Here is a 27,905-nt window from a genome sequence, read left to right on the forward strand (position 1 = left end):
TTGTGGCTGCTTTTTATCAAACAAGAGGCCCAAAATTCAGTACTGTGCAAAAATGTCCACACACTGGGTACCCAAGTAGAGTTCTGCGTCAGAATGGACCATAGTGCAACAACAGAAATGTACGATTCGTGTTTTCACATAAGAGAACTGGAAGCCATGGGTGGTGGTCAATTGAATGGCACCTTGGATCTACAGACCGGGAGATAACCACTGCAACGAGGTATTCACTGGCCTGACAAGAAGACAAGTAGCCCACTGATGGCAATGAGAAGGGGTGTAAAATTTATCACAGAGTCCTGCAAGAAGCTGTTTTCTTAGACCCATGGGAAGCTGAGTGATGTATCAACTCCAACCCGAAACACCTGATAAATAAGAACTGATGAATAAAAATTGGTAGGGAGCCTAGAAAGCCCCAGTCATGAAGGCTGAATATAATTGAATGGCAACAAGCAATGTTGTATGCCTTGTGTAGGGGAGGGGGGGAGGAGGGGGGGGGGGGGGGGAGAAGAAGAAGACTGCAATGAAGTGTTGACCAAAAGAACCTACCCACACAAATTGTCTCGCCCGGAAACCACACATAATCATCAGGCTACCACCCTTTCAAGAGCACATTGGTGAGGCTAATCTGACAGTAGCTTTCGGTGGACACTAGGCTTTTGCTTGGCTAAGGATTGAGACAATGATACCAGTTACCACTGTGAAGGGAAAACATCTTCTAGACGAATACAATTGAAAAATCCGAGTAGATGGAGTTTTCGATTAACATTCAGATCATAGATCAACCGATTATAAATCGAATCAAGGCCTGGCGTCATATAGTGTGATGAGTCAACAGCCTGAAGCAGTTCCCAGTCAGTGAAAGGATCATTACATAATCTGTCATGTCAGGGGGTGGGTAGATAGGATGAGACTACAATTTGTCGTTTATACATTCAAAAAGTAGCTGGGTAAGAAGAGAACATCAACACTGTCACATAGTGGGTTTTAAGACATTTAGGAAGAACCTGCACATCAGTACAAATACCAGCCTGAAGGAGGTGACCTGTAACAGTTGAGCTTTTGTGGACCAGAAGACGAAGGAGCTTAGCTCACACATGGGAAGGGCACAAATTCCCAAGGAGGATACCCAGTACTTCCAGCTTTCATTCTTATTGTGTTTAATTAGGTAGTGAGTCTCTGTGCAAAACCACTTAAAAGCAGGGGGGGGGGGGGGATGATCCGTGAAGAGTGTCATTTGAGACACTGTAGGGTGCTTTGAGGATCATGAATAGCTGTTGCAATCACAGTGGTCACTGCCACAAAGATCGTTATGTAATAACCGCTGTAGCAAAGATGCATGACTGAGAGAACAGATTGTAAGGTCAATAGCTGAAAATGTGCCATGGGCAACACTGAAGTGAATCGAGTACTGTCAATGACGGGACACACACTGAGATTGGAAAGAAGCTGGTCAATCAGAAGGCCCCTACCAAAGATGTTCTCCCCACAAGGGATGGTGTGCAATGAAATCCCCAACTAGGAGAAAAAGGGGGGAGAGTTGTTGGTTTAAGGTGGTCATTTCAAGATAAGTACGCAGCCTGCTTGGAGACAAACAAACATTAGAAATAGTGATTTCAGATGGCTCTGAGCACTATGGGACTCAACTGCTGTGGTCATAAGTCCCCTAGAACTTAGAACTACTTAAACCTAACTAACCTAAGGACAGCACACAACACCCAGCCATCACGAGGCAGAGAAAATCCCTGACCCCGCCGGGAAATGGTGATTTCTGGGGGTAGAATTCAATCACTGACAGCACCTGTACGAACCAATGAACAGACCCATTCATATGCTTTCTCGGGACCATTTCAACAGAAAGTATGTTAACCTCAAGGAGTTAGGGGATGTCATTACCGAAATTCATTCCTTGGAGAGCAACAGACTGCAGAACACGAAGAAATTATTTGTTGTAGTTCCAGCAGGCAGCAGTAATAGCCACTGCAATTTCAATGGATTATCAAGTTGACGATGTCCTGGTTAGGTGTGAAGATTCCAGGAGGACAGGTCATGCCCCAGGATCACAGTCTGTCACTGGTGGGATGGAATATCAACAAACATTGGTTTTGAGTCCAATGCCTTGGGGGGGAGGGGATCTGGCATCTCTGGTGCCACTGGAGTCGCCTTCTCCTGAGATTTCTTCTTCTTCTTCTTCTTCACAAATTTTTGCACTTGAGATCCCTTTGAGGGCTTATCCACTGTGGGTGTACGAACAGAAGAAGAGTGGGCAGTCCTGGGACCCACAGTCTGTAGTTCCTTCAGTGGCTGATGTTGGGCCAATTGTCTGTGGATTTCTTGAGGGAAAGGTTGCCAAGAGGAAGCCCTGACACTGCTAAACATCAGAGATGTACACTGGTTCTCTGGCCGGATGCATGTAGTGGTTCCCACAGATGACACCACAGGAACCATGAAAGCAGAAGTCCATCACCCCTACGGTCAAGCTTGTTTACGCAACTACTGGATGTCACTGTCAAGTGAGTAAATATGTTGGGTAGTACTGATAACCTGGCCACAGCAATGACAAAGGTGTGTATGACAGAGACTGGATACGAACAATCATATTTTTTCTGAGCTTGAGAATATGGGACATGATCTGTGACCTTCAGTTCCTGGATTTTGCATTCCTTGAGTAAGGTAGCAAACATTGGTGATCAGGGAAATTGGGTTTTCCAGCAAATGACACATACAAGAGGTAGCACACAAGGTGAATTTTTGTGAAGTAGCCAGCCACAGTCTCCACAAATTTGGTTGTGTGTACACTGGGAAGACATGCTCAAAGCACTGGCATTTAAAACACCACATCAGTGGTGAGAAATACAGCTTCACTTTGCAGCAGATGGATGCACCAGTGTCTATCTTGCTGTCTGGCTGCATCAACATACAGAGTGAATCCCCCATCTCCTGTCACGCTATCTCAATGTACACAGTGAGTCCCCCATCACTCCAAGTATTCATATAGTCCTTTGTCTACTACGTAAGATCCAGCTGAAAACTGAATTCCTACACTATGTTGATATTCTTTTGGGTTTATCACCAAGTTGTTTGAAAGGGAGTAACAACTGCAACTGGATAGGATTTGCCACCTTAATTAATGTTGAACCACTTTGCAATTTGCTAAGAGTAGAGAGTTCAAACCCATTTTCAATATTCTTCAAAAGAAACACTAGCATAGAGAGAAAGAACCTGCAATCTATTCTGGTGCAAACCGAGAACTGAGGGGAATAACTGTCTGCAAGTCACTTGGTTTTGGTTTCCTCCCATGATTAATCAAGGAGGAAAAGTTCTTCATGTTGTAGCTATCAGCACTAAATTGTGGTTGTCTGCAAAGACACAGGAACATCGTTGTCACTCACTGATAACATTGGCTGTTTCATGATGCCAAATATCTGTCATGATGGTGCCTACCATGAACGAGGATTCTCACCATGGACTGTACCAGCCAGAGCAAAGGTCACCTGATGTGATGGACAGTGCCCAGCGTTCTCACACAGATGGGAACATACTCCTCAGAATGCACCGAGAGGTGACAGCTCAGGCATCGACAGTATGATGCCTACATGATGAGGGGACATCATACAGGACTGGCTACCATGCTGGGTAGTGGGTGATCTTCCCTGAACCAAATTCATAATTTTTTTTGAAAAAGGTTGTCACAACCAGATGTGGGAACAGAACATATATTAACAGAATTATGTGTAAACTAAAGGAACAAAGCTGGAGAAGGCAGAATCAACTCCATAAAGTGACAAGTTGTCAGTAAGAAATCCATCCTAGAGAATAAGTCAGAGAAAAGTTATAGTGAGAGAATAAAACCGCAGTGAAGGAAGAAGTACTACAATGGCTTAGAGGGGGGGAGGGGGGGCGCAAGCTTGCCATGCATGCAATTATGAGTTGTGAGCATCCAGCAGATCATTTATTTTGTGTATGAGGTGAAATAGTTTTGTCATGGATGGCTCTCCCAAGAATCGCAATAAGTTTGAGGGGATATCATTTACTCCAAGTGCCTGTATTTTAACTAGGGACTTTCAGTCTTTCAGTGTTCTGTCAAAATATTCTCAGTGTTGTTTTCCCCAGATCATCTGCACCCACTTCCTCTTCCCTTTATATATATTTTTTCCACCTTTCAGTCTTCCCTTCTTTGCTTGGTACTGACTTGCCATTAGAGCTATTAATACTAACACAGATGATTCTCATTTTCCGCTTCCGTTTCTCAAATTTTTCTATAAATGACATCTATATTTCCCTTAGTCATGCATGGTTCCACATTTCTGTATTTATTCTTTAGCCACTCCTGATTTTGTCATTTCCATCTCCTCTGTATCTCATTTTTAGACATCAGTAATCTATTTTGCCCAATTCATTTTCTACATTTTTATATTTTCTTCTTTGATCAATTAAATTCAATACTAATGTATCATCCAAGGATTTCTACTAAGCTTTCTCCTTTTGCTCATTTGATCCTTTGCTATCTTCCCTATTTCATTTCTCAAAGCTATCCATTCATCTTCTGCTGTACCTCTTACCCCTATTGCAATCAGCAATTCCCTAATACCCCCACTGAAATTCTCAACATCTGGTTTGTTAAACATATGCAGGTCTCATCTCCTTAATTTTCTACCTTTTGTAATTTTCTCTGTTTTAATCTGCTGTTTATAAACAATAATTTATGGTCAGAGTTAACATCTGTTCTTGGTAATTTTTTGCAGTTTGAAATCTGGTGACTATACTGTGATCTTACTATTACATAGTCCGTATGAAACCTTCTGGTGTATCTTGGTATCACTCACATATACAACATTCATTCTTAAACCAAGTGACTGCAAAGATTATGTTATACTCTATGCAAAATTCTACCCAGTTATTCATCACAATTAAATTTTTATCCCTTTTAATAAATTCAACCAGTTGTTTTATTCCGTCATATATTTGTTCACTCTTTTCATCATCTCGTGTGGAGTAGCACTGTAAAGAAGGCACTGGAAACCGTGCTTTTCACACCGGTAACAGAGACAGCATGGTGCCACGTTTTAAAATGAACCAGCGCCATGACACTGCTATTAAAATAAATTTGTGAAATGTTTGCAACAATAGAAAGATCTGTGACATGAACATCAACTTCCGTTAAAATGGTGGTTGGAAAGAAAGTGTCAGTATCCCAACCTTTACTATTTAGTTCTCTGGCAGTTGTGTTCTGTAGCAATATTTGTTCTGGTCGAACGTGTGCAGTTGAAAACTGGTCAAATTTTGACTAACAGACGGAACATACTGTCAGTGGACAAAAAAATACCGTTCTTGAATGTGAATGGAAAACTTATTCGAGCATTATTTTGAAGTATTTTGCATGCAAATATTAATATAAATTACAAAATATCTAATTGTAGTGCCTTTCTTCTTGTCAATACACGAACCATAAACGTTTTTATACGAGTGCAATGAATAAGTTGGCTTTGTGTGGCTTTGTATCTACTTTAATGATATGAATATAATAGGGAAACATTCCACGTGGGAAAAATATATTTAAAAACAAAGATGATGTGACTTACCATACGAAAGCGCTGGCAGGTCGATAGAAACACAAACAAACACATACATACACACAAAATTCTAGCTTTCGCAACCAATGGTACTTTGGTTTGAAATGGAATCATTATGGTTTTCAGTATGGCACTGGGTTACATTACCTGTGTGCAACCTACTTATGTTTGACATAAGTAGATTTACTTAATAAAATTTCTTTCAGTTGCCTTTCTTGATGTTTGCTGATGTGGATCCGCTATTCAGTCCCCCCTAACCACGCTACATCAGCCTTCACAGAGTCCCCCACCCCCCTCCCCTCCCCTTATGCATGGATGGTTGCTGTAAGAAAGCATTAATTGTCTTCCAAGCTGCTGGAATGATGTAAATAATTGAAGTTTAAATGTTCTGTATTCCACTTTTTTTACATCATCACCGTCTTTTACAACAGAATCTCTTATACTAAGGGGGTTGACATATGTAGCCTGTGTAAGACCAAGCTGAGAAGTATATTTTTATATAAGCCAATTCGACAGTCTCTACCACAGTGTTCATTGTAGCCATGACCTCTCTTTTTCTCCTTCTCTTCTAAGCACCCTCAAAGCTTGCCACCAAGGAACACATGACCCCACACAGCAGGTGGAGACATTCCACTCACCATCTCACATTGCAGAAGTGATGTGTTCAAACAGTTCATCCATCTGCATATACTGTAATAACAACTCCCACAGTGGAATGTCTGACACTTACTACTAAATGTCATGAACATCTTTCATTGTCGTGGAAGCTTGGAAGTGGGACATGCCATCCTAAAAATGTAATGTCTCACTTCACGTTGTGATAATGTGCTCACAGTGTTGTTCACCAGCAATTCATTTTCTTACACATTATTTGTCCTCCTCCTGCATTAGCTCTATAGGTTGTGTGTTAATAACCCTCTACTCACCTGACCAAAAATACTGGTTTTCCTTGTCAACACACGTCAATAATTTCCACTATATCTAACATCAACCACCCAGTTTCGTTTTTATATTCCCTAGCCTCACTAACTGATTAATGGATTCTGCTATCTAATTCCCAACATGTACAATGTCAAAGTTGTTTTTTTTCTGATGGCAACACTCTTCTGCTTAGTCGCCACCTGAAGATTCAAATGAGGGTCTATTTTTACCTCTGGAATATTTTAGCCAAGAGGATAGATCATCATTAAATCGTACAGCTGTGCCACAGTATCAACACTGCACGGCCATGATGGATAATGTTTTAAGGCCAGATCTGTCAATAGTCCAGACTGCTACCCCTGCAACTAGAATAAACACTTAAACTAAAACAGAGAAAATAATATTCAATTTTCAAGAATAATGTGACTTACTCTCTTATCACTGTTGGCTGTAGAGGCTGCTCGCTCCAAAACAAAATCATGGGATGGATAATTTATGCCAGAACATGCTAATGTTGTTTTGTCATTTACAACATTTGGTGGCCAACCTTTCCACACCTGATGCCTCACTGGTATATCTGTGAGAGTATACACATCAGTCTTCACTTCAAGAATAGTTTTAGAGCCCAAGAACTTTAGCTTGTAAGTTTTATTATTTGTTTGATCATGAATGTTAAGAGTGTACGTCTGAATCAGTCTCTCAACAAATTTCGACCTGCAACAGAATCGTTTCATACCATTAACACACTCTTCACAAATGATAAGGCAAATAATGAAGTCCACTCCCAAATTTAATAACTTAGCAAACCATTAGTAAAAGATAGTGGTGTTTACCACATAACCATTATTTTACCCTATAGTTAATCTGTTAAAAATAAAGATTTTCACAAATGAACTTCACAACTTGTAGGCCTGCCCAAAAGCTAAAATTAACTGCTGACATTCTGTCAATATGTTCTTGCTTGGGCACAGGAGCACAAGCATCAAAATTAAAGACTTCTAGAAATTGGCAGGTATCATAAAATTAAGACAGTATTTCCCTTCATACAGTAGTGGAAAATGTTTTAGACCAACCCTAAAGCAAATCTTAATGGCTTTTTCATTTTGTTTCAAGTTTGCTTTAGTGATGAAGCCACATTTGAAATTTTGGTAAATAAATCTCCGTTTGTACAAAAATAAATCTCTGTTTGTACAAAGGCACCATGGTGAAAAGTACCATTCCAACTGTATTGTGCGGACTGTGAAACACCCCACCAAAGTCAAGATATGGTCTGTCATCAGTGGCAAGGGCACTGGACGTCTGTACTCTGTTGAGGAAACAATGAGGCAAGATCAGCACAAGGAAGTTTCAAGGAAGAGGAGAACCATTTATGTTTATACAGTAAAGAGCTAGATGCCACACAGCATTATCAACAAAAACTTTTTTCCAGCAATTTGTTACTGTGGCCAGGAAATTAGCCCGACATGAACCCAATGAAAATGTCTCAGATCTGGTGACAAGGGAAATGGCAAGGGAAACAAGCATCACAAAAATTCGTCTCACTGAAAAGATTATCAAATCTGGTATCATCACCCACAGATGCAAGACACTGTAGAAGCCTATATTCACAGTATGTCAAGGTAAAACAAAACAATAATAGCTGCTGAATGTGGCATGATGAAGTAATAAGAAGTTAAGTCTAGTTCTGCTTACTGGACTTTTCTTTTAACAACAGTTAATATTAAAACTGCATGATTTTTCTATTATTAACAACATGTAATGTTTAAAGAAGTTAAATCATTTCATTTACACTGATCAAAATGATCTTTGCAACTTTCTACACCCACTAAATTTGTATTTTGTTAAAAAATGAAGCTGCACCTAATAATGTTGCCAGGTACTATATATTTCTAGATTAATTGTTGAAACTGTGAAAGTAGGCTTTTGGGGGATAGCTGACATCAGTCTTCACACATCAGCCATTATTTAGCATTTCCGTGACTCTCTCCAGTGAGTTTAACAAACTTGTGACCACTTGTCCTGGTGCTCTTTGCATATATTCAATACTGCCTGTTAGTCCTAATTGGTTTGTGTTCCACACAATTGAGCAATTCTCAAGGATGTGATGCATGAGTATTTTATAAGCTGTCTCCCTTGTGGAATGACTGCATTTTCCCAATATTCCACCAATGAACTAAAGCCTACCCCATGCCTTACCTATGACTGAGTTCGAGTGTGCTCCATTTCATACCCTTACAAAATATTACATTCAGGCATACATACAAATTGATCACAAATGTCACAATTGCATCAATAGCTACATCTACTATTCGGTTTTTTGTCTCCCATGTAGATTTACCCATGAAAACCATATGTGTGTAGAAGATGCTGAGCAGTATTTACCGTCTACTGCCTAAGCAATTATCACTGTCCTTCATTCATGATTATGAACACAAACTTAATGATGAACACAAACTTAATTTTGTAGATTACAGCAGAAATCTCTTTTGCTTCACAGATACCTACATCATCAGCTGGCTCCATCTTTCCCCATGAAAACAACTGTACATCCATAGCTACATCACACAGCAAGTTATTTTAAACTGTACAGTTGAACTCACTCAAAGCCCGTGAATGACATTACTCTATGTTTCTTCAGTGGGATTTGTTACTTTCTCAGGTGGAATATCTTTCTTTACTTTTCTTTTTATTAGAGCCTCAAATGTCCATCTTATCACTACCCAACATTTCTGTATGATGAACTGTCTTCAAGTTCAATTTGAAATTTTTGTTCCAAGGGTCCCAATTATCATTTCTGTGTTGATATTTATTTTCAATCTCATTACCTCGAGCATCACCACATGAATTCAAATATTTCAATTATCCATTTCACTGTTCTAGTCCAACTGAGTTTCTGTCACAACAGTTGTGACTTCATTTCTTTATTTATTAATATTTAAGTACAAATGTTGTAAGAGAGTTCTGGCAGAATTAATACTTTGGGATTAAAGGAGACCACTCATAGCCAGGTCTGTGTGTGGGGGGGGGGGGAGGGGGGGGGGTTACTCTAGCTCATAAAAAAGGGTACTCTGCAGGTAGCAAGTATTCTCCCTTTTTTGTGTGTGCCTATCAATAGTTCAATGCTTCTGCTTTTCAGTGAGTGGTTTCCTTCAACCCAACATATTTATGGGAGTATGGTAAATATGTTTTCCCCACAAAATGGGCACTTGATATCACCTATTCAGTTTCCCAGTTCACGTTGTAAAAAATGTGGAGTTACTATTGAAGCTCCAAGTATCACAACAGAATTTTACATCATCAGTACTTCTGTGCTTTACCTTTGCATGTAACGAGAATTCTGTCGTTCTCAGATTTACGAAATCTACAACAGCTAACCACATTGCTCATGTTCATCTTTAATTAGTATGAGCTGAATGCAGCTGATGGAAGTCTGGACAATTGTAAACTGAACCAAGTTTGCTGGTTTCAAAGTGTGTGTTCAAACTTAAACATAGAGGAGTAGTGCCTAATGAAGCTGCCAAACTACAGTCTATTGCAGATGCAAAGAAACACCAAACATGCAGAATAACAACATGAAAACTGAAGAGTTTCCCACACACCACCGAAAAGAAAACAAACATGACATCATTATCTACATGCACCCATTAGGGTAACTAATTCTACAACTACACAATTAAATGTCAGATACATTTATTAAGTCCAACTGAAACAGTTAGTACCAGGCGAAGCACCGTGAAAAAAGAAAAGTAATACAAAATATATCACTCGTTAAAATTAATGGAAACTTAAGTGCACAAAAGATCAAGATATTACATAGCATGTAACACTGATTCTCACGAACACAATGAGTTACCAAACATCAGTTAAGAAAACACTGGATTACAATGCACTTAAGGTATCTGCAGCTCTTGTGTAGTGTGCTGAAGTTGGCAGTTCACTGACACTGGTCATAGCCAATTGTGTAGTGATATATGGTAGCCAAAGATAATTGTTGACTCTAATGACTTCTTTCAGTGGAAGATGTGAACTGATTAAATGTGTCTTCGATTTCAAAGGAAGAATAACCAATGTGCTAATAGACAGACCTGTAGCACAGCCCAAGGGTTAGGTCTGGTTGGAAATTATGAGTTTTGTTTTCTGATAGTGAAGTCAATTCAAATCTCAACATGAAATTACGATCGTAATAGACAGATGTGTAGCATAGTTCGAGACATGTTTTTCATTGCAATAACCTAATTCATGCATTATTTATGATTCTGCCAAAAATTTCAACAATGTCGTAAAATTCTAACTGGCTACCGACAACCAACTACCAATTTGGCATTTTCAGTTTCTCATCGTTCATCACTTAATTGTTATCAACTCTGGCACTCAAAGCAACAATGCCATTACAATATTATAGTCAAATATATATTTATTTAAAATTTAACAATTTTATTTGCTTTTTTTGGTAAAACGTAATAATTTCTGTGTAACAATAAAGGTAATTCTTCATTTTGTAAACAAATGGTATCTCTTATTAGTACTACCAGTCAATCCTCGATTCTTTAAAAAAATCAGACATTCATGCATAAAACAGCTTCATATGTCTGATTATTTTACAAACGAGTTAACATGTTAAATATTTTCCGTTAAGTGTGTAAGCGAGAAAAATTTAGAAAGTGTTTGAAATTGTGCTTAAAACTTGTTGGAAGTTGCCGAGCGCCCTCATTCTCTAACACTGGATGAATAAACTCGAGGTATTTGTGGGCCACCAAGACAAACATAGTTTCTAACTGTAATACTGTAAACTTTCGACATAAAATTATACCTTTAATGACTAGATTATGATAGCATTTTAGATTTTCAAATTCAGTTAACAATTAAATGAAATAATGAAAATCAAAATTTTGTTGCCCCTGGAAGCTGTCACACAGACAACCTGCAACTGGTACTGGGTTTCAAGACACAAGCTTAGTAATGTACATTTGTGTAACCCGCATGACATTTCATATTTGGTTTTGACATTCATTTACAACCTGACAGTGGTCTAACAAGCAAAAAGCCAATTTGTGACCAAGTAGATGATATTTGCAGAATATCGGGAAGTGTCCCCTTCTTAATATTAAATAGTCCCTACTACAGAAGTTCCCATTACACTGAAGAGCATCCCGTTGCAAATACACAAAATGCAAGTCATAAAAATTGGTATACCACATATTCATTCATAGAAGCATATAACTGAAGGTCAACTGATTCCACCAGAACATGGGTCAAAAAAATTAAGTGAATGAACAACTGGAAAAAGCTTACTTTAACTCAGTTCAAACTACTTATTTATCATACCATCCCTAAAATTACATGCCATAAAAAACAAACTGCAGACTATGCTTCAGTGTGTTTTCTTCAAGAGCATTCTTCTCACTTCTGAGCTAAAATATCCCTTTGGGTTCAGATGAAAAGAACTGGTAATGCAGAAATGACATGCTTTGTCCTGCCCACAGCAGATCATTAATGTAACTACTATTTTTTCAAGTCTCTCTATTCTGGGGATACATTCTTAAGAATAGTCATAGAAGGATCCTTGTAGATACTTGAGTAGATGAATGTATTTACCACTCACCCAAGCCCCAATGGCAGTAATATCATCAGAATTGCACACAAATCTATACAAAATAATGGAAATTAATATGGTACGAGTATTCTTAAGACAAGCAAAAACAATGTATCACTTTCGACAGACTTTACCAACTTGTCTTACCTATGCCACTGACAGATATAGGAGCAAATTGCTGAACATGCAGAGACTGTATTGGAATGAATCATAACTGACTGCCTGTGGGGCCTTCACATTAACATCTTATCAAATAAATTACCGAAAAAAGCCCTGAAACCTTTCCTATGTTGACTGTCCATCCCTTGGAGACGCATTACAGAGGTTACATCATGAATCTCTCTGGAATTTCAGGGAACAACGATCATGTAATTGTAACTTTTGACATGTCATTGCACTGAAGTAAACTGTACAATGGGAAAACCTGAATGGAACAGGCTTGAAATATCTGAAATATGGAGCTACAGAACAATGTTTAAGAGTCTGAACACAAGTTACAAAGCAAGTGCTGATCACAAATTGAATGGGTGTTGTACAGTATAGCTTGTCATGAAGTCAGCAAACCATTCATTCTTTAAGCATATACACACCTATCTCTCTCATCTCTGGAAAGGGTGTTAACAAACTGTGCTACAGAAGACTCAGATATGAAGATACATGAAGCACATGTTTAAGCCCTCAAGAAATGTGCAACAAAACATCTCAATGTTTTTCTCGATAAGTTTAAAAGTTTAGCTATAAACAATAGCTACAACTGTATGCGACCAATAAAACTATATTTAATGCAATGAAAACTAGCCAAATACTGCAGTTTATTGAGCTCAACATGAAGCGCTGAGCAATGTTAAACAGCCATAAAGTAAGTCCCATGCGTGAATTATTACAAGATTAAACATAATACAAGCAAAGTTCTAATGGCTAACTGCAATCCAAGAGACCGCCACTTACTCTTCTGCAGCAGTACAACCGTCTTCAAGGTCTGGAACAATAACATAAAGTGTGTTTTCTTTTGGTAGATTCAGGCTAGATAAAGTTACTGAATCAGACTTTGGATTATTCTTCCATCCTTGAAGAGTCTGCTGACACACTGGCACTCCCAAACGTGCAAATATAGTGCTTTTTAGTTCACCTGTAACAAAACAGTATCATGAGACACAAACAGAAACAAACTGAAATTCTACAACAGCAAGCTTAAAATTTTATAAACCACCAGTAGATGACATTACCAAGGTGTGACATTACCACTGTTTTAAAATTTTGCCATTTGTTACTGTTAAAACAATGACAGCTCAGAAATTGTCTAAGTAATTTGTTTACACTGGGCATTTAAAGAAAGGCTGTCACAAAAAAATTGAATTTCATGCGAAGGTTGCTGTAAGACACTTTTACAATTTCCATAAAGATCTTACTCATCAACAATACCTCAAATGTCTCCATTCACCTTTTGGTAATCAACCACCTTCAGAAAGGACTGTTTATAACTCGTTTGTAGAATTTCATAATGCTCATGCCAGCTATCAATTTTGTGAAGATCAGCTGAAATAGGTTGTTGTCACATGCTTAAGACATTTAAGTTATGTTGTGATTGTGATTGACACTTTATTTATAAATGTCCACCTTTATCTCATATTTTCTATAGCTCACATTATCAGTTTTGGCTTACTGCAATCATCAGATCTGTTCCAAATACAACAACTGAAAAAAAAACAGGAGTGTGACAGAAAACCTGGGAATACATGAAAAGTAACATAGCTAGCAGTCACATATACATGTTATACATCCCATGAAAATGTTCACATGCAAATATCATTGTCAAATCATCTGTACACATGGGTACATATAATATGCTGGCAATGGTTTGAGGTCATCATTAACAAACATAACTAAGCCAGTATGATGCACTAGCACTGCGGAACACAGGTGTCATTATCATAAATTTAGTAATTTAAAATAGAAAATGCAAGGTCATTAATTAAAATGATTTAACACAGCAAGCTTTCTTTCTAACAATGAGACATAAAATATAAAAATAAAATCCATACTTAAAATTTGAATGAAACTTGATAGTGAAGGGCAGTTATCAGAAACCTACTAGTAGGACAATATAAAAAGTACAAAATTGTTTGAAAGTTAAAATAAAAGATGTGAAAAGTATTACACAACAGAAAAGCTTTCAGGATAGCAAGTTGAATAAAAAAAATGGCTCTGAGCACTATGGGACTCAACTGCTGAGGTCATTAGTCCCCTAGAACTTAGAACTAGTTAAACCTAACTAACCTAAGGACATCACAAACATCCATGCCCGAGGCAGGATTCGAACCTGCGACCGTAGCGGTCTTGCGGTTCCAGACTGCAGCGCCTTTAACCGCACGGCCACTTCGGCCGGCAGCAAGTTGAATAAAACACAGCCTTACATGGAGATGGTCAATGAAACAAAAATTATTTAATAAATGTCCAGATACAGAGAAAAATCCTACTAGCACTGCTCACAGCCTCTCTGTAAGCTGTTCTGTTTCCCTGTGAAGTTGCTTGCAGAAGGAAGCCCCAGACTCCACAGGAAAACAAAACATCTCACAGAGAGACCATGAGCAGTGCTAGCTAGATTCTACTCCAAATATAATATCAACTATTAGCACTTTTTAAACAATTGTTGTTTCATTGATCATCTCCTCATAAGGTTGTGTTTTATTCACCTTGTCATCCTGACAGGTTTTCTGTTGAAAAGTTCTACTGTGTAATACTTTTCACACCTTTTATTATAACTTTCAAACAATCTTGTGTTGTTCACAATGTCATGCCAGTAAGTTTCTATCAATAGTCTCACTGTTTAAATGTTTCATTCATATTTTTACTACACATTTTATTTCTACATTTTGTATTTCATTGTTCGACACACAGTTTTTAACATGAAATCATTTTAATTAATTACCATGCATATTCTATTTTAAACTACAAAATTTATGATACTGATTTACTCATGTACCACACCACTAGTGACCTCTACTGACTTAGCTGTGTTTGAGAAGTATAGCATGCCCCCAGACCATTATCAGCACTTCATGTTCGCATGTGTAACATTATTCGATGATGGTATTTGAATCTGAATACTTTTAAAGGCACATTTGGCAGGTGTATATGGCTGCTAATTACATTATCTTTTTATGTATTCCTAGGTTTACTGTCACATTACTGATTTTTTCCATTTTTTTATATTTTCTATTTCACAATAGGTCTGATGATAGCAGTATGCCGAAACCGATAATGTGAGATGAACATTTATAAACAAAGGCTGTTTGTTACAGAGAGAGAGAGAGAGAGAGAGAGAGAGAGAGAGAGAGAGAGAGAGAGAAGGAGAGATTAATGGATGGATTCTGTGCTGTGCGCAAGATGATTGATCAGGATTGCCATATGACAGCATGAGACGGAAGCATCATCAGACATATCGAACACTGCAGCACACTTGATTTTATATGAACATTTAGCTGACAACCTAATTGGTTCTGAACAATTTGACAAACTCAAAAACATGTGGGTCTTTTTGTGTAAGGACATGCTCAAAAAAATTCAGACAAGGAAATGCAAAATCTGTACACAACACTGTAACAGGAGATGATATTTCAACATTAAGAGTCAAAAAATTAACTGAAAACCAGTGAAAGTGACTCATCTGTGAAGCACTTCCAACTAAATGATTGCTTGTTTTGTTGCTTACACTGTCCCACTGCTTTAGAGGATCACAGAATAGTTAATGGTGAATGGTACAAAATTTGTTTGCGATAATTCATCAATGAAATCGTGTCAAGAAACGAAGATACTGTATCATTCGTCACCGTGACAATGCTCACACAGCACCCAATTTATGGTCTGATGACTTCTTTCTGTTCTCCAATGTCAAGCAAATATTGTATGGCGAGTGACACATCAGAGCGGAAAAATATTTGCAGAACAGAATGAAATTTTCACTCTGCAGCAGGTGTGTGCACTGATATGAAACTTCCTGGCAGATTAAAATTGTGTGTCAGACCAAGACTCAAATTTGGGACCTTTGCCTTTTGCGGGCAAGTCCTCTACTGACTAAGCTACCCAAGCACAACTCATCACCCATCCTCAGAGCTTCAATTCTGCTAGAACCTCATCACCTCATCCCCTACCTTCCAAACTTCACAGAAGCTCTTCTGCGAATCTTGCAGAACTAACACTCCTGGAAGAAAGGTTCACAGAAGAGCTTCTGTGAAGTTTGGAAGGTAGGGGACAAGGTACTGGCAGAACTGAAGCTGTGAGGACAGGTCATAAGTTGTGCTTGGGTAGCCAACGAATGGCACAGGTTCCAAGTTCGAGTCTCGGCCCGGCACACAGTTTTAATCTGCTGGGAAGTTTCATTTGCAATAGTATTTGGATGCATGCAAAATTGTATAAATATCGAGGGTGAATAAAATGGTTTGTATCAAAAACCGATATTTCTTCATAGTTTGTTTCAACTTCAAAAGTGGCTCTCCTTACAGGTCATTCCATGTCAAGTCATCCAGGCCATGACACCCATTTCTAGTTGTGAACTGAGATTTTGTGTACTGCTTTTGCACCTGATATCATGAACTTCTGCCAATTTTTATTACTTCATACACATTCTGGTGGTAGCAATTGCTGAAAGTTTGATACAATGCATTACTTCAAAGCAAACTGTAAAAATTTGAAAATTGGCTGTAGTTTTTAAACAAAAATGGTATGCCGACAGTTTTTCCGTGAGTTCTTTTCACACATGTAGTTTCTGAAAACATGTTAGAATTGTTCAATTAAATTTCTGTAAATTATTTTATTTAATTTTATTGTTGAATTACAAAATATATTTTGGACAAGTGGGTTTGAAGCAGTGAACTGGTGGGGTACTTTTCAGACCGACAAAGCATACAGGCTCGGTTATTTATATCACATATTATTTTAATTAAATCTTGGTATGTTTCTTTAATAGAAATGGAATTTAGAAGCAATTTAACATTTTGGTGGTAAATGCACACACATATTGCATGTGTTCCTGATGATCCTGCAAGTATACAATCTTTTGGTTGAAGAGAATCAAATTTTGAGACTCCTACTTTTCATTGTGTTACTTTCTCTCCCCCCCCCCCTTTTATTTAGAGAGAGAGAGAGAGAGAGAGAGAGAGAATACAGCTAAATTACTTAAAACAAGACTTTTGTTCACAGGTATTTTTGCTAGTGCTCACTTTGTCTTTTTTCCCCAAGCATTATTCTCGTGTTTTCGTCATCCAAATAGAAACTCTTTACTTTTTGCACTGTATCATGTGGCAACGTCTTTCCTCTTTTCTGCTCAGCTATCGATAAAATACCCTTCTTCATTCAAAGAGCTCTTGCTTCTCATAATAAATATTCAGAAACCTGAAAATTGGAACTGACTTTCTGTCGAGTTAAATTTGGAGGCACAAGAGTAAATAACTGAATCTTTTCACGATTATTTGCATATTCAATTTTCTGTTTGATTTTGTCCAAGAGTTCATCATGATGTTTTGCCTTTTCTTCCAGTTCTGTTAAATCACTGTCAGGGATAGTGCTTGCATCAGCAGCCAGCACAACTTTATACGTATGCGAAATTTTAGTTTTCAGAGCCCCAGCTGCTGATTCCAATTTTCGTTTGGCTGTTGCATACCAACTATGCTGAGCAACTGAATGCAGCTTTGCCGTAGATACTCCTAAGCTAGTATTGGACACAGATTTTTCAGGAGTCTGCACCTTCACATTACTGTCATTTATATAGTCTGGTGATGAGTCATCACTTGCTTGTTTTTCATTAAGTTTGACACAGGTTGGGCACATTTTCTCCCTAGGAATAACTCTAAAGCCTCTCAGTTTGAAGGTCTTCGCCTTTTCTAAACTAATTTCACACAATCCAGATGAAACAGGTCGTTTATGGCACTTAATGGGATCACAGCAAATTTTCTTATGTAGAGAGAACCTGCACAGGTAGGCCTACTTGTCTTTGTGTTTAACAAACACGCATGAAACACTTAAATCACAGTATGAATGACTGTTACTTCGCCATAATAAAGTTATTGTTCTTCAATTGTCAGTTCATTCACACAAGACAGGGCATCATCACATATCTTGCAGATACTGTCCAAGAAAACACTGCCTTCTTGTACTTTTCATACTGCTTCAGTCATAAAACCAATATTGGTTGTAAATAATTCAAAAGATGATTGGTGCAACCTAAAAAGTAACTAAATAATAAAAAGTCATTCTATCCCATTGTTTCATTACCAAAGTATTTCACATTATTATTGTAACATTAGGGAACTTACTTTTGTTTTGGAATGAATACTTAAAAACTGCAACAATTGATTTTTAACCAATAACCGACTATGGGTACAACTCAGTACAACAGCTCGTAACTGCATGCTCAGTGAACACAACTCAAAGGAATTGGATGACAATACATCATAGTTAACAATAAAAGAAGGTTGTATACATGGGGGAAGCCTGGAGATACTGGAAGGTCTCAGATTATATAATGGTAAGACAGAGATTCAGGAACCAGGTACTAATTTGTAAGACATTTCCGTGGGCAGATAGGGACTCTGACCACAATCTATTGGTTATGAACTGTAGATTAAAACTGAAGAAACTGCAAAAAGGTGGGAATTTATGGAGATGGGACCTAGGAAAACTGACAGAACCAGAGGTTGTAGAGCGTTTCAGGGAGAGAATTAAGGAACAATTGCCAGGAATGAGGGGAAAGAAATACAGTAGAAGAAGAATGGGTAGCTTTAGGGATGAAGTAGTGAGGGCAGCAGAGGATCAAGTAGGTAAAAAAAAAGAGGGCTAGTAGAAAACCCTCAGTAACAGAAGAAATATTGAATTTAATTGATGAAAGGAGAAAATATAAAAATGCAGTAAATGAAGCAGGCAAAAAGGAATACAAACGTCTCAAAAATGAGATTGACAAAGCGCAAAATGGCTAAGCAGGGATGGCTAGAGGACAAATGTTAAGTATGTAGAGGCACATACCACATGGGGTAAGATAGATACTGCCTACAGGAAAATTAAAGAGACCTTTGGAGAAAAGAGAACCACTTGTATGAATATCAAGAGCTCAGATGTAAACCCAGTTCTAAGCAAAGAAGGGAAAGCAGAAAGATGGAAGGAGTATACAGAGGGTCTATACAGAGGGTCTATACAAGGGCAATGTTCTTGAGGACAATATTATGGAAATTGAAGAGGAGGTAGATGAAGATGAAATGGGAGATATGATACTGCATGAAGAGTTTGACAGAGCACTGAAAGACCAAAGTCGAAACAAGGACCCGGGAGTAGACAACATTCCATTAGAACTACTGACAGCCTTGGGAGAGCCAGCCCTGACAAAACTCTACCATCTGGTGAACAAGATGTATGAGACAGGCGAAATACCCTCAGACTTCAAAAAGAATATAATAATTCCAATCCCAAAGAAAGCAGGGGTTGACAGATGTGAAAATTACTGAACTATTAGTTTAATAAGCCACGGCTGCAAAATACTAACGCGAATTCTTTACAGACAAATGGAAAAACTGGTAGAAGCCAACCTCGTGAAGATCAGTTTGAATTCCGTAGAAATGTTGGAACACATGAGGCAATACTGACCTTACGACTTATCTTACAAGCTAGATTAAGGAAAGGCAAACCTACGTTTCTAACATTTGTAGACTTAGAGAAAGCTTTTGACAATGTTGACTGGAATACTCTCTTTCAAATTCTGAAGGTTTTTTTTTTTTTTTTTTTTTTTTTTTTTTTTTTTTTTGTGGGGTTTAAGGGCGCTCAACTACTGAGGTCATTAGCGCCCAGTCACTGTTGTTAGAGCACATGGAATCTAGTAAAACTCAAGAGGATGGGGGGCGGGGGTGACACCAGAAAGACCTGACAAAGATGCAGATAAAATAAGTAAAAAGGTTAGATGTCTTTGGACAAGCCAGTCAAAGTTATAAAACGCAGAACACGAGCAGCTGCTCGAGCGTCATCAGCTAAAATATCCGGTAAAGTAGATGGCAGGGACAGGACAACACGAGATTGACCAAAGCGGGGACACGACAATAAAACATGGCGCACCGTTAATGCCTGACCACAAGGGCACTGCGGGGCTGGGTCACCGGAGAGCAGGTAGCGGTGGCTAAACTGGCAATGCCCAATCCGCAATCTGGTCAGAAGGACCTCCTCTCGCCGAGATGGTCGGGAGGAGGTTGTCCAAGCAGTTGGGAGCGGTTTTACTGCCCGGAGCTTGTTTCCTTGAAGGGATGACCAAGCATCCCACCACAACGACACAAGCCTCTTACAGACATCCCCACGAACGTCAGATGACGGGACACAATGGGAGGCTGGCCGAGGCAGGAGGACTGCAGCCTTGGCTGCAGCATCCGCAGCCTCATTCCCAGGCACTCCTACATGTCCGGGAACCCACAGAAAGCTGACAGGAGAACCATTATCAGCGAAAGAATGGAGGGACTGCTGTATCCGTTGGACCAAGGGATGGACCGGATAGGGAGCTCCAAGGCTCTGAAGAGCACTGAGTGAGTCAGAGCAGAGTACATACGATGAATGGCGGTGGCGGCGGGCATACTGAACGGCCTGATGGAGAGCAAAAAGCTCGGCCGTAAAGCTCGAACATTGGTCGAGGAGCCGGTATTTAAAGGTGGCGGCCCCGACGACAAAGGCACAGCCGACACCATCGGCAGTTTTGGAGCCATCGGTGTAAATAAAGGTGTGACCGGCAAGTCGAGCACGAAGTTCGACAAACTGTGAGCAATACACTGCAGCCGGAGTACCCTCCTTCGGGAGTGAGCTGAGGTCGAGATAAATATGAACCGGAGCCGGAGCCAAGGTGGTGTCGGGCTCTCACCCTCTCTGAAGGTGGTAGGGAGGGCAAAATCCAATTGTCAAAGCAGGCGACGGAAGCGGACTCCGGGGGGCAGCAGGGCAGACACATACAACCCGTACTGACGGTTGAGAGAATCGGCGAAGAAGGATTGGTAAGAGGGGTGGTCGGGCACTGACAACAGCCGGCAGGCATACCGACACAGCAGTACGTCGCGCCGGTAGGTCAATGGTAATTCGGCAGCTTCAGCATAAAGACTCTCGACAGGACTAGTGTAGAAGGCTCCGGTCGCAAGACGTAACCCCCGATGGTGGATGGAGTTGAGACGGCGTAAGAGGGATGGCCGAGCAGACGAGTAGACGAAGCTCCCATAATCCAGCTTCGATTGGACTATGGACCGATACAAGCGAAGCAGGACAGTGCGATCCGCTCCCCAAGATGAACCACTAAGAACTCTGAGGACATTAAGGGAACGTGTACAACGGGCCACCAAATAAGAGACATGCGGAGACCAACACAGTTTCCTGTCCAACGTGAGCCCTAGAAACTTAGTTGTTTCCACGAATGGGAGAACAACGGGACTGAGATGTAAGGATGGCGGAAGGAACGCTTTATATCGCCAAAAGTTGATACAAACCGTCTTCTCTTCAGAGAACCGGAAGCCATTTGCCACGCTCCATGAGTATAGGCTGTCTAGACAACGCTGAAGGCAGCGCTCCAGGAGGCATGTTCTCTGGGCACTGCAGTAGATTGCGAAGTCATCGACAAAGAGAGAGCCTGAGACATTAGGTGGAATGCAATCCACAATGGGATTGATCGCGATGGCAAAAAGGGCTACGCTCAAGACGGAGCCCTGAGGCACTCCATTCTCCTGGAGGAAGACGTCGGACAATACGGAACCCACACGTACCCTAAACTTTCGATCCGTTAAAAAGGAAGCAATAAAAAGGGGCAGGCGACCGCGTAGGCCCCACCTGTGCATAGTGCGGAGGATACCTCCTCTCCAACAGGTATCATAAGCCTTCTCCAAATCGAAGAACACGGCTACCGTTTGGCGCCTTCGCAAAAAGTTGTTCATGATGAATGTCGACAAGGTCACAAGGTGGTCAACAGCGGAGCGGCGGCGACGAAAGCCACATTGGACATTGGTAAGTAGCCGTCGAGATTCAAGAATCCAAACTAACCGAGCATGAACCATGCGTTCCATCACCTTACAGACACAGCTTGTAAGAGAAATGGGGCGGTAACTAGAAGGAAGGTGTCTATCCTTCCCGGGTTTGGGTATAGGAACAACGACGGCATCACGCCAACGCATGGGGACCTGACCTTCGGTCCAGACGCGAATGTAGGTACGAAGAAGGAAGCTTTTGCCCGCCGGAGAAAGGTGTGCCAGCATCTGAACGTGAATGGCATCTGGCCCCGGAGCAGAGGACCGGGACAGTGCAAGCGCATGTTCGAGTTCCCGCATAGTAAAGGGGGCATTATAAGTTTCCAGATTCAGCGAGTGGAAGGAAGGTCGCCGAGCCTCTTCTGCCTCTTTCCTGGGAAGGAAGGCAGGGTGGTAATGGGCGGAGCTTGAAACCTCCGCGAAAAACCGGCCGAAGGCGTTGGAGACAGCCACAGGATCAACGAGGACCTCATTACCTGAGGTCAGGCCAGGTACCAAAGAGTGGGCCTTAATGCCCGACAGCCGGCGCAGGCCACCCCATACGACAGAAGAGGGAGTAAAACTGTTAAAGGAGCTGGTGAAAGAGGCCCAACAAGCTTTCTTGCTGTCTTTGATGACTCTAAGGCATTGCGCTCGGAGTCGTTTGTATCCAATACAATTCGCCAACGTAGGATGGCGGCGAAAGGTGCGTAAAGCATGTCGTCGAGCACGGATAGCGTCTCTACAAGCCTCGTTCCACCAGGGGATGGAAATGCGACGTGAAGAAGAGGTAGTACGAGGAATGGAACGTTCGGCAGCATTGATGATAACAGCTGTGAGGTATTCGACCTGACTGTCACAACTGAGAAAATCGTGGTCCGGAAAGGTCGCCAGGGAGGAGTAAAGTCCCCAGCCAGCTTTCGGTATGTTCCAGCTCGAAGGACGTGGGGATGGGGTGTGGTGCAGGAGACGAACGACACAGGGGAAGTGGTCGCTCGAATAGGTGTCAGAAAGGACATACCACTTGAACCGACGGGCAAGAGTGGTAGAACAGATCGAGAGGTCCAAGTGAGAGTTGGTATGAGTAGAGTCCGAGAGGAAAGTCGGGGCGCCAGTATTGAGGCAGACAAGATTGAGATGGTTGAAGACATCCGCCAAGAGTGAGCCTCTTTGACAGGATGCAGGAGAGCCCCAAAGGGGATGATGGGCATTGAAGTCGCCAAACAATAAAAACGGCGGGGGAAGCTGAACGATCAGGTGCATCACGTCAGCCCGACTAACAGCAGATGACGATGGAGTGTAGATGGTACAAACTGAAAAAGTAAAAGCAGAAAGAGTAAGACGGACAGCTATTGCTTGGAGTGGGGTGGTCAATGGGATGGGATGGTAATAGACATCGTCCCGAACGAGCAACATGACCCCACCATGAGCTGGGATACCATCCACAGGGGTGAGGTCATACCGCTCCGAGGTATAGTGGGTAAAGGCAATATGGTCAGTCGGGCGCAACTTGGTTTCCTGGAGACCAAGGACGAGCGGACAGTGCAGGCGGAGGAGCAGTTGTAATTCCTCCCAATTAGATCGAATACCTCTTATGTTCCAATGTAACAAGGCCATCGCTAGTCAGAAAAAAGGGGGGAACGAGACGGGGGAAGAGCTGGTCACCTCGACGGCCGCGGAGGACCAGGTTTCGAGGGAACAACGCTACAACTGGCGGGAGGCGGATCCTGTTCCATCGAGTCGTCGCCAGCTGCGGCCGCTGTCCCTGGTTGTGTAGGAGGGGCAGCATCATTTGCCGACAAGAGGCCAGCTGAGCCCCTGGCAGCAGAGCGTCCCGGCGAAACTGAGGATGGCCGGGAGCAGCGACTCACGGATGGAGCGTGGGACGAAATGCGCCGGGGTGGAGAGGGGGATAGAGACTTCTTCTTGGAGGCCTTCTTGGAAGTCCGAGAAGGCACAGGGATGGTGGGCTGGACCCGAAGAAGGTCCTCACGCGCAGGGTCCGTTTTGGAACGCCGGACCTCAGAAGCTGGGGTCCGGAACGTTTCCCCGATGGACGCCTGAGAAGAGGATCGCTTCTCAGGCGGCGGGGGAGGGGGGGGTGGTACCTGGGGCAGAGGGGGCGGGGGCCATGGGGGAGGAGGATTTGGAAGGGAGGGATTTGGGAGGCGGAGGCAGAGACCCCGGATAGAGGGAGGAGGCGGAGGGGGGACAGGATAGGGGTGAGGATACCGCGGAAGGAGTGGACACAACTGAGGCAAACGAAGTGGTCAACGGCACGGGATGGAGGCAGTCATACTTCTTCCTGGCCTCAGGATAAGAGAGACGATCCAAAGTTTTGAGTTCTTGTATCTTCTTCTCCTTCCGATATGCGGGGCAGTCTGAGAATCTAGGCGAGTGGATGCCAGGACAATTAACGCACCGAGGTGGTGGGGTGCATGTATGTTCCTTACGAAGAGGACGTCCACAATCGCCACAAAGGGGCTCAGCCTCACACCGTGACGACATGTGCCCAAAGCACAAACACCGAAAACAGCGCATAGGAGGCGGGACATAAGGTCGCACGTCGCACTGGTAGCACATCACCGTTACCTTATACGGGAGAACGTCCCCCTCGAAGGCGAGGATGAAGGCCCCGGTGTCGATGCGACAGTCTTTGGGGCCGCGCTGGACTCGCTGGACGAAATGCACGCCTCGGCGCTCCAGGTTGGCCCTGAGCTCCTCATCAGATTGCAGCAGCAGGTCCCGATGAAAAATAACCCCCTGCGTCCTATTTAGTGCCAGATGCGGGACAATGGACACTGGGATGTGGAGAGGGGGATAGAGACTTCTTCTTGGAGCGCCGCTGACTGTGTGGCGGAGGTGGCCTTTATAAGAACGGACCCCGAACGCATCTTACTGAGAGCCTTGATTTCCCCGAAGATGTCCTCAATGTGCTGAACAAAGAACATGGGCTTGGAGGTGGCGAACATCCCCCCATCGGTTCGAGAACAGACCAAATAGCGGGGGAAGTACTTCGCCCCAAGCTGGCGGGCCTGTCCCTCCTCCCAGGGAGTGGCCAAGGGGGAAAGGGCAGGAGAACCAGAACTAGAAACAGTACCTTTCCTTTTGAAAGACTCGGCCGCAGAGCGACCTGATACGTGTTCACGTTTCATCTGCGAAACGTCCGCCCCGATACCACCCACTCCGACCAGGGGCTCTCCCCACGGGCGCCACCCAGCCTCAGCAAGGGCCACCTGGCAGGATGACCGTTGCCGGGAGTCCTAATGCCCCAAGGAGACGGGCATCTACTCCTTGGCCGACCTGGTGAGGGTGCAGCTCAGGTATCGGCAGTACGATCCCTGTGTTGTCAGGGGGCTACAACCTAGAGGGTACATGACGACCCCACCACAACGGGATGGCTACCATGCTGGATTTCTGGTGCCATGGAAAGTCCATCATGATCGTAGGTGCAGATGGGGACGCACTATGGGCGTAACTTGTACAACCCATCAGACGTTTAGGCCCAATCTGAGGAATAGTGGGTATGGTGACAACGCCGGTACAATGCTGAGTGCCAAGGTCTTAAGTGCACTGAGGACCAGTAGTACACCACGTAAGGCGTCCTTCCCCAAAAGGCTCGTACTTCTGTAGAATTTTGAAAAATGGGGGTCAAACCCCAAGGGGGACCAACACATGGAAGGCCGAAACGGTTGAAACTCCTTTTAGTCGCCTCTTACGACAGGCAGGAATACCTCGGGCCTATTCTTACCCCGGACCCGCAGGGGGGAAATTCTGAAGGTGGCAGGGATAAAATACAGGGAGCGAAAAGCTATTTACAATTTTTACAGAAACCAGATGGCAGTTGTAAGAGTCGAGGGATATGAAAGGGAAGCAGTGGTTGGGAAAGGAGTGAGACAGGGTTATAGCCTATCCCCGATGTTATTCAATCTGTATATTGAGCAAGCAGAAAAGGAAACAAAAGAAAAATTCAGAGTAGGAAATAAGGTTTGCCGATGGCGTAATTCTGTCAGAGATGGCAAAGGACCTGGAAGAGCAGCTGAACAGAATGGACAGTGTCTTGAAAGAAGGATATAAGATGAACATCAACAAAAGCAAAACGAGGATAACGCAATGTAGTCAAATTAAATCGGGTGATGCTGAGGGAATTAGATTAGGAAATGAGACACTTAAAGTAGTAAAGGAGTTTTTCGTTTTGGGGAGCAAAATAACTGATGATGGTCGAAGTAGAGAGGATATAAAATTTAGACTGGCAACGGCATGGAAAGCGTTTCTGAAGAAGAGAAATTTGTTAACATCGAGTATAGACTTAAGTGTCAGGAAGTCATTTCTGAAAGTATTTGTATGGAGTGTAGCCATGTATGGAAGTGAAATGTGGATGATAAATAGTTTAGACAAGAATAGAAGCTTTCGAAATGTGGTGCTACAGAATAATGCTGAACATTAGATGGGTAGATCACATAACTAATGAGGAGGTATTGAATAGAATTGGAGAGAAGAGAAATTTCTGGCACAACTTGACTAGAATGGATCGGTTGGTAGGGCATATTCTGAGGCGTCAAAGAATCACCAATTTAGTATTGGAGGGCAGCGTGGAGGGTAAAAATTGTAGAGGGAGAACAAGAGATGAATACACTGAACAGATTCAGAAGGATGTTGGTTGCAGTAGGTACTGGGAGATGAAGAAGCTTGCACAGGATAGAGTAGCATGGAAAGCTGCATCAAACCAGCCTCAAGACTGAAGACGACGACGACGACAACTACTACTACTTCAGCAATTTAGTGGTGACATGGTAGTCATTAATTAGCAACTTCAATATTTCTTTTACAGTATTGTCGTTTTCCACACTTCCCATTATTTCTACAAACTGATTCTTTTTGTGTGACATAATGAAATATTTATAATAATATTGTAAATTTTTCAAAGGTATCTATGAGGAGGCAATACCTTTAAAAAATTATGATGTCCATTATGGATTTCGTTTAAAACAAAATATTTGAAATTTTTTCTGAGATGTACATGATGAATATTCACTACAAGAAGCATGACTATAAAAATATAAACCTTCCATTTTAACTAACAAAATTCAAGCTTCCACTGCAAAAACTGTAGTAACTATTGCATTTTTAAATTGTAAAGGAGCTCGTCTATGAAAGCCTGGATTCCTGAATCTATATAACTTCTTTTTATCGTAAGTGAAACAGTAATTGACCTGTAACATTTACATTTTGGAAATGTGCATATATATCTTGGTAAACTTCCACTACCCAAAATTTCAAGGATTTGCATGACAATAGGTGTCATTTCCTAAAATTTCTGGATGGTTTGACATGGAAAGACCCAACTGGGGTTTTGTAATCCAGAATTTTGATGACTGGATCCACCATTTTAATGTAATTATTGATAGTTATCTTTCCATAAATGGCTGTTAAAACTATTGCTGCAATTGCAATTTAGACATTTTGTCACTGTCAAGCACTGTGGGATGTCCCAGACCGCTCTGCGAATTCAACTTGTGACACTTGAGGAACTATGTAGTTTGAACTGTGTTCCAGCATGTCACAACTTAAAGGTGTACAATAAACTTCAACACCCTCCAGTGGTTGACAATGACTAAAGTTTAAATTGCAATCATAATAAATACATTTAACAGGCTTGTGGGGAGTGATTACTTATAATTATTGTAATCACTTACTCTATTTAAGAAGAAGCAAGGCATGACAAACACCCAATTATACAGCACACCAAATTAAAAAGTCAGCAACACATAGGCCGTATGTTTTGTCATTGATGACAGAAATAAATGGTGGCCTACT

At 41.6% G+C, this 27,905-nt stretch overlaps 1 protein-coding gene across 1 annotated transcript in view; it reads right to left on the reverse strand.

Moving 5' to 3' along the window:
* Positions 1-27,905, reverse strand: part of LOC126253124 (FAS-associated factor 1) — a 144,385-nt gene that overhangs the window by 109,885 nt on the left and 6,595 nt on the right. The window contains exons 4-5 of the mRNA XM_049954253.1: positions 13,033-13,213; positions 6,923-7,205 (exon numbers count right to left, since the gene is read on the reverse strand). Of these exons, the coding sequence (XP_049810210.1) occupies positions 6,923-7,205; positions 13,033-13,213 (464 nt within the window). The remainder of the gene's footprint in view (positions 1-6,922; positions 7,206-13,032; positions 13,214-27,905) is intronic.

Source organism: Schistocerca nitens, chromosome 4 (assembly GCF_023898315.1).
Source record: "Schistocerca nitens isolate TAMUIC-IGC-003100 chromosome 4, iqSchNite1.1, whole genome shotgun sequence".
In the NCBI taxonomy this organism is placed as follows: domain Eukaryota; kingdom Metazoa; phylum Arthropoda; class Insecta; order Orthoptera; family Acrididae; genus Schistocerca; species Schistocerca nitens.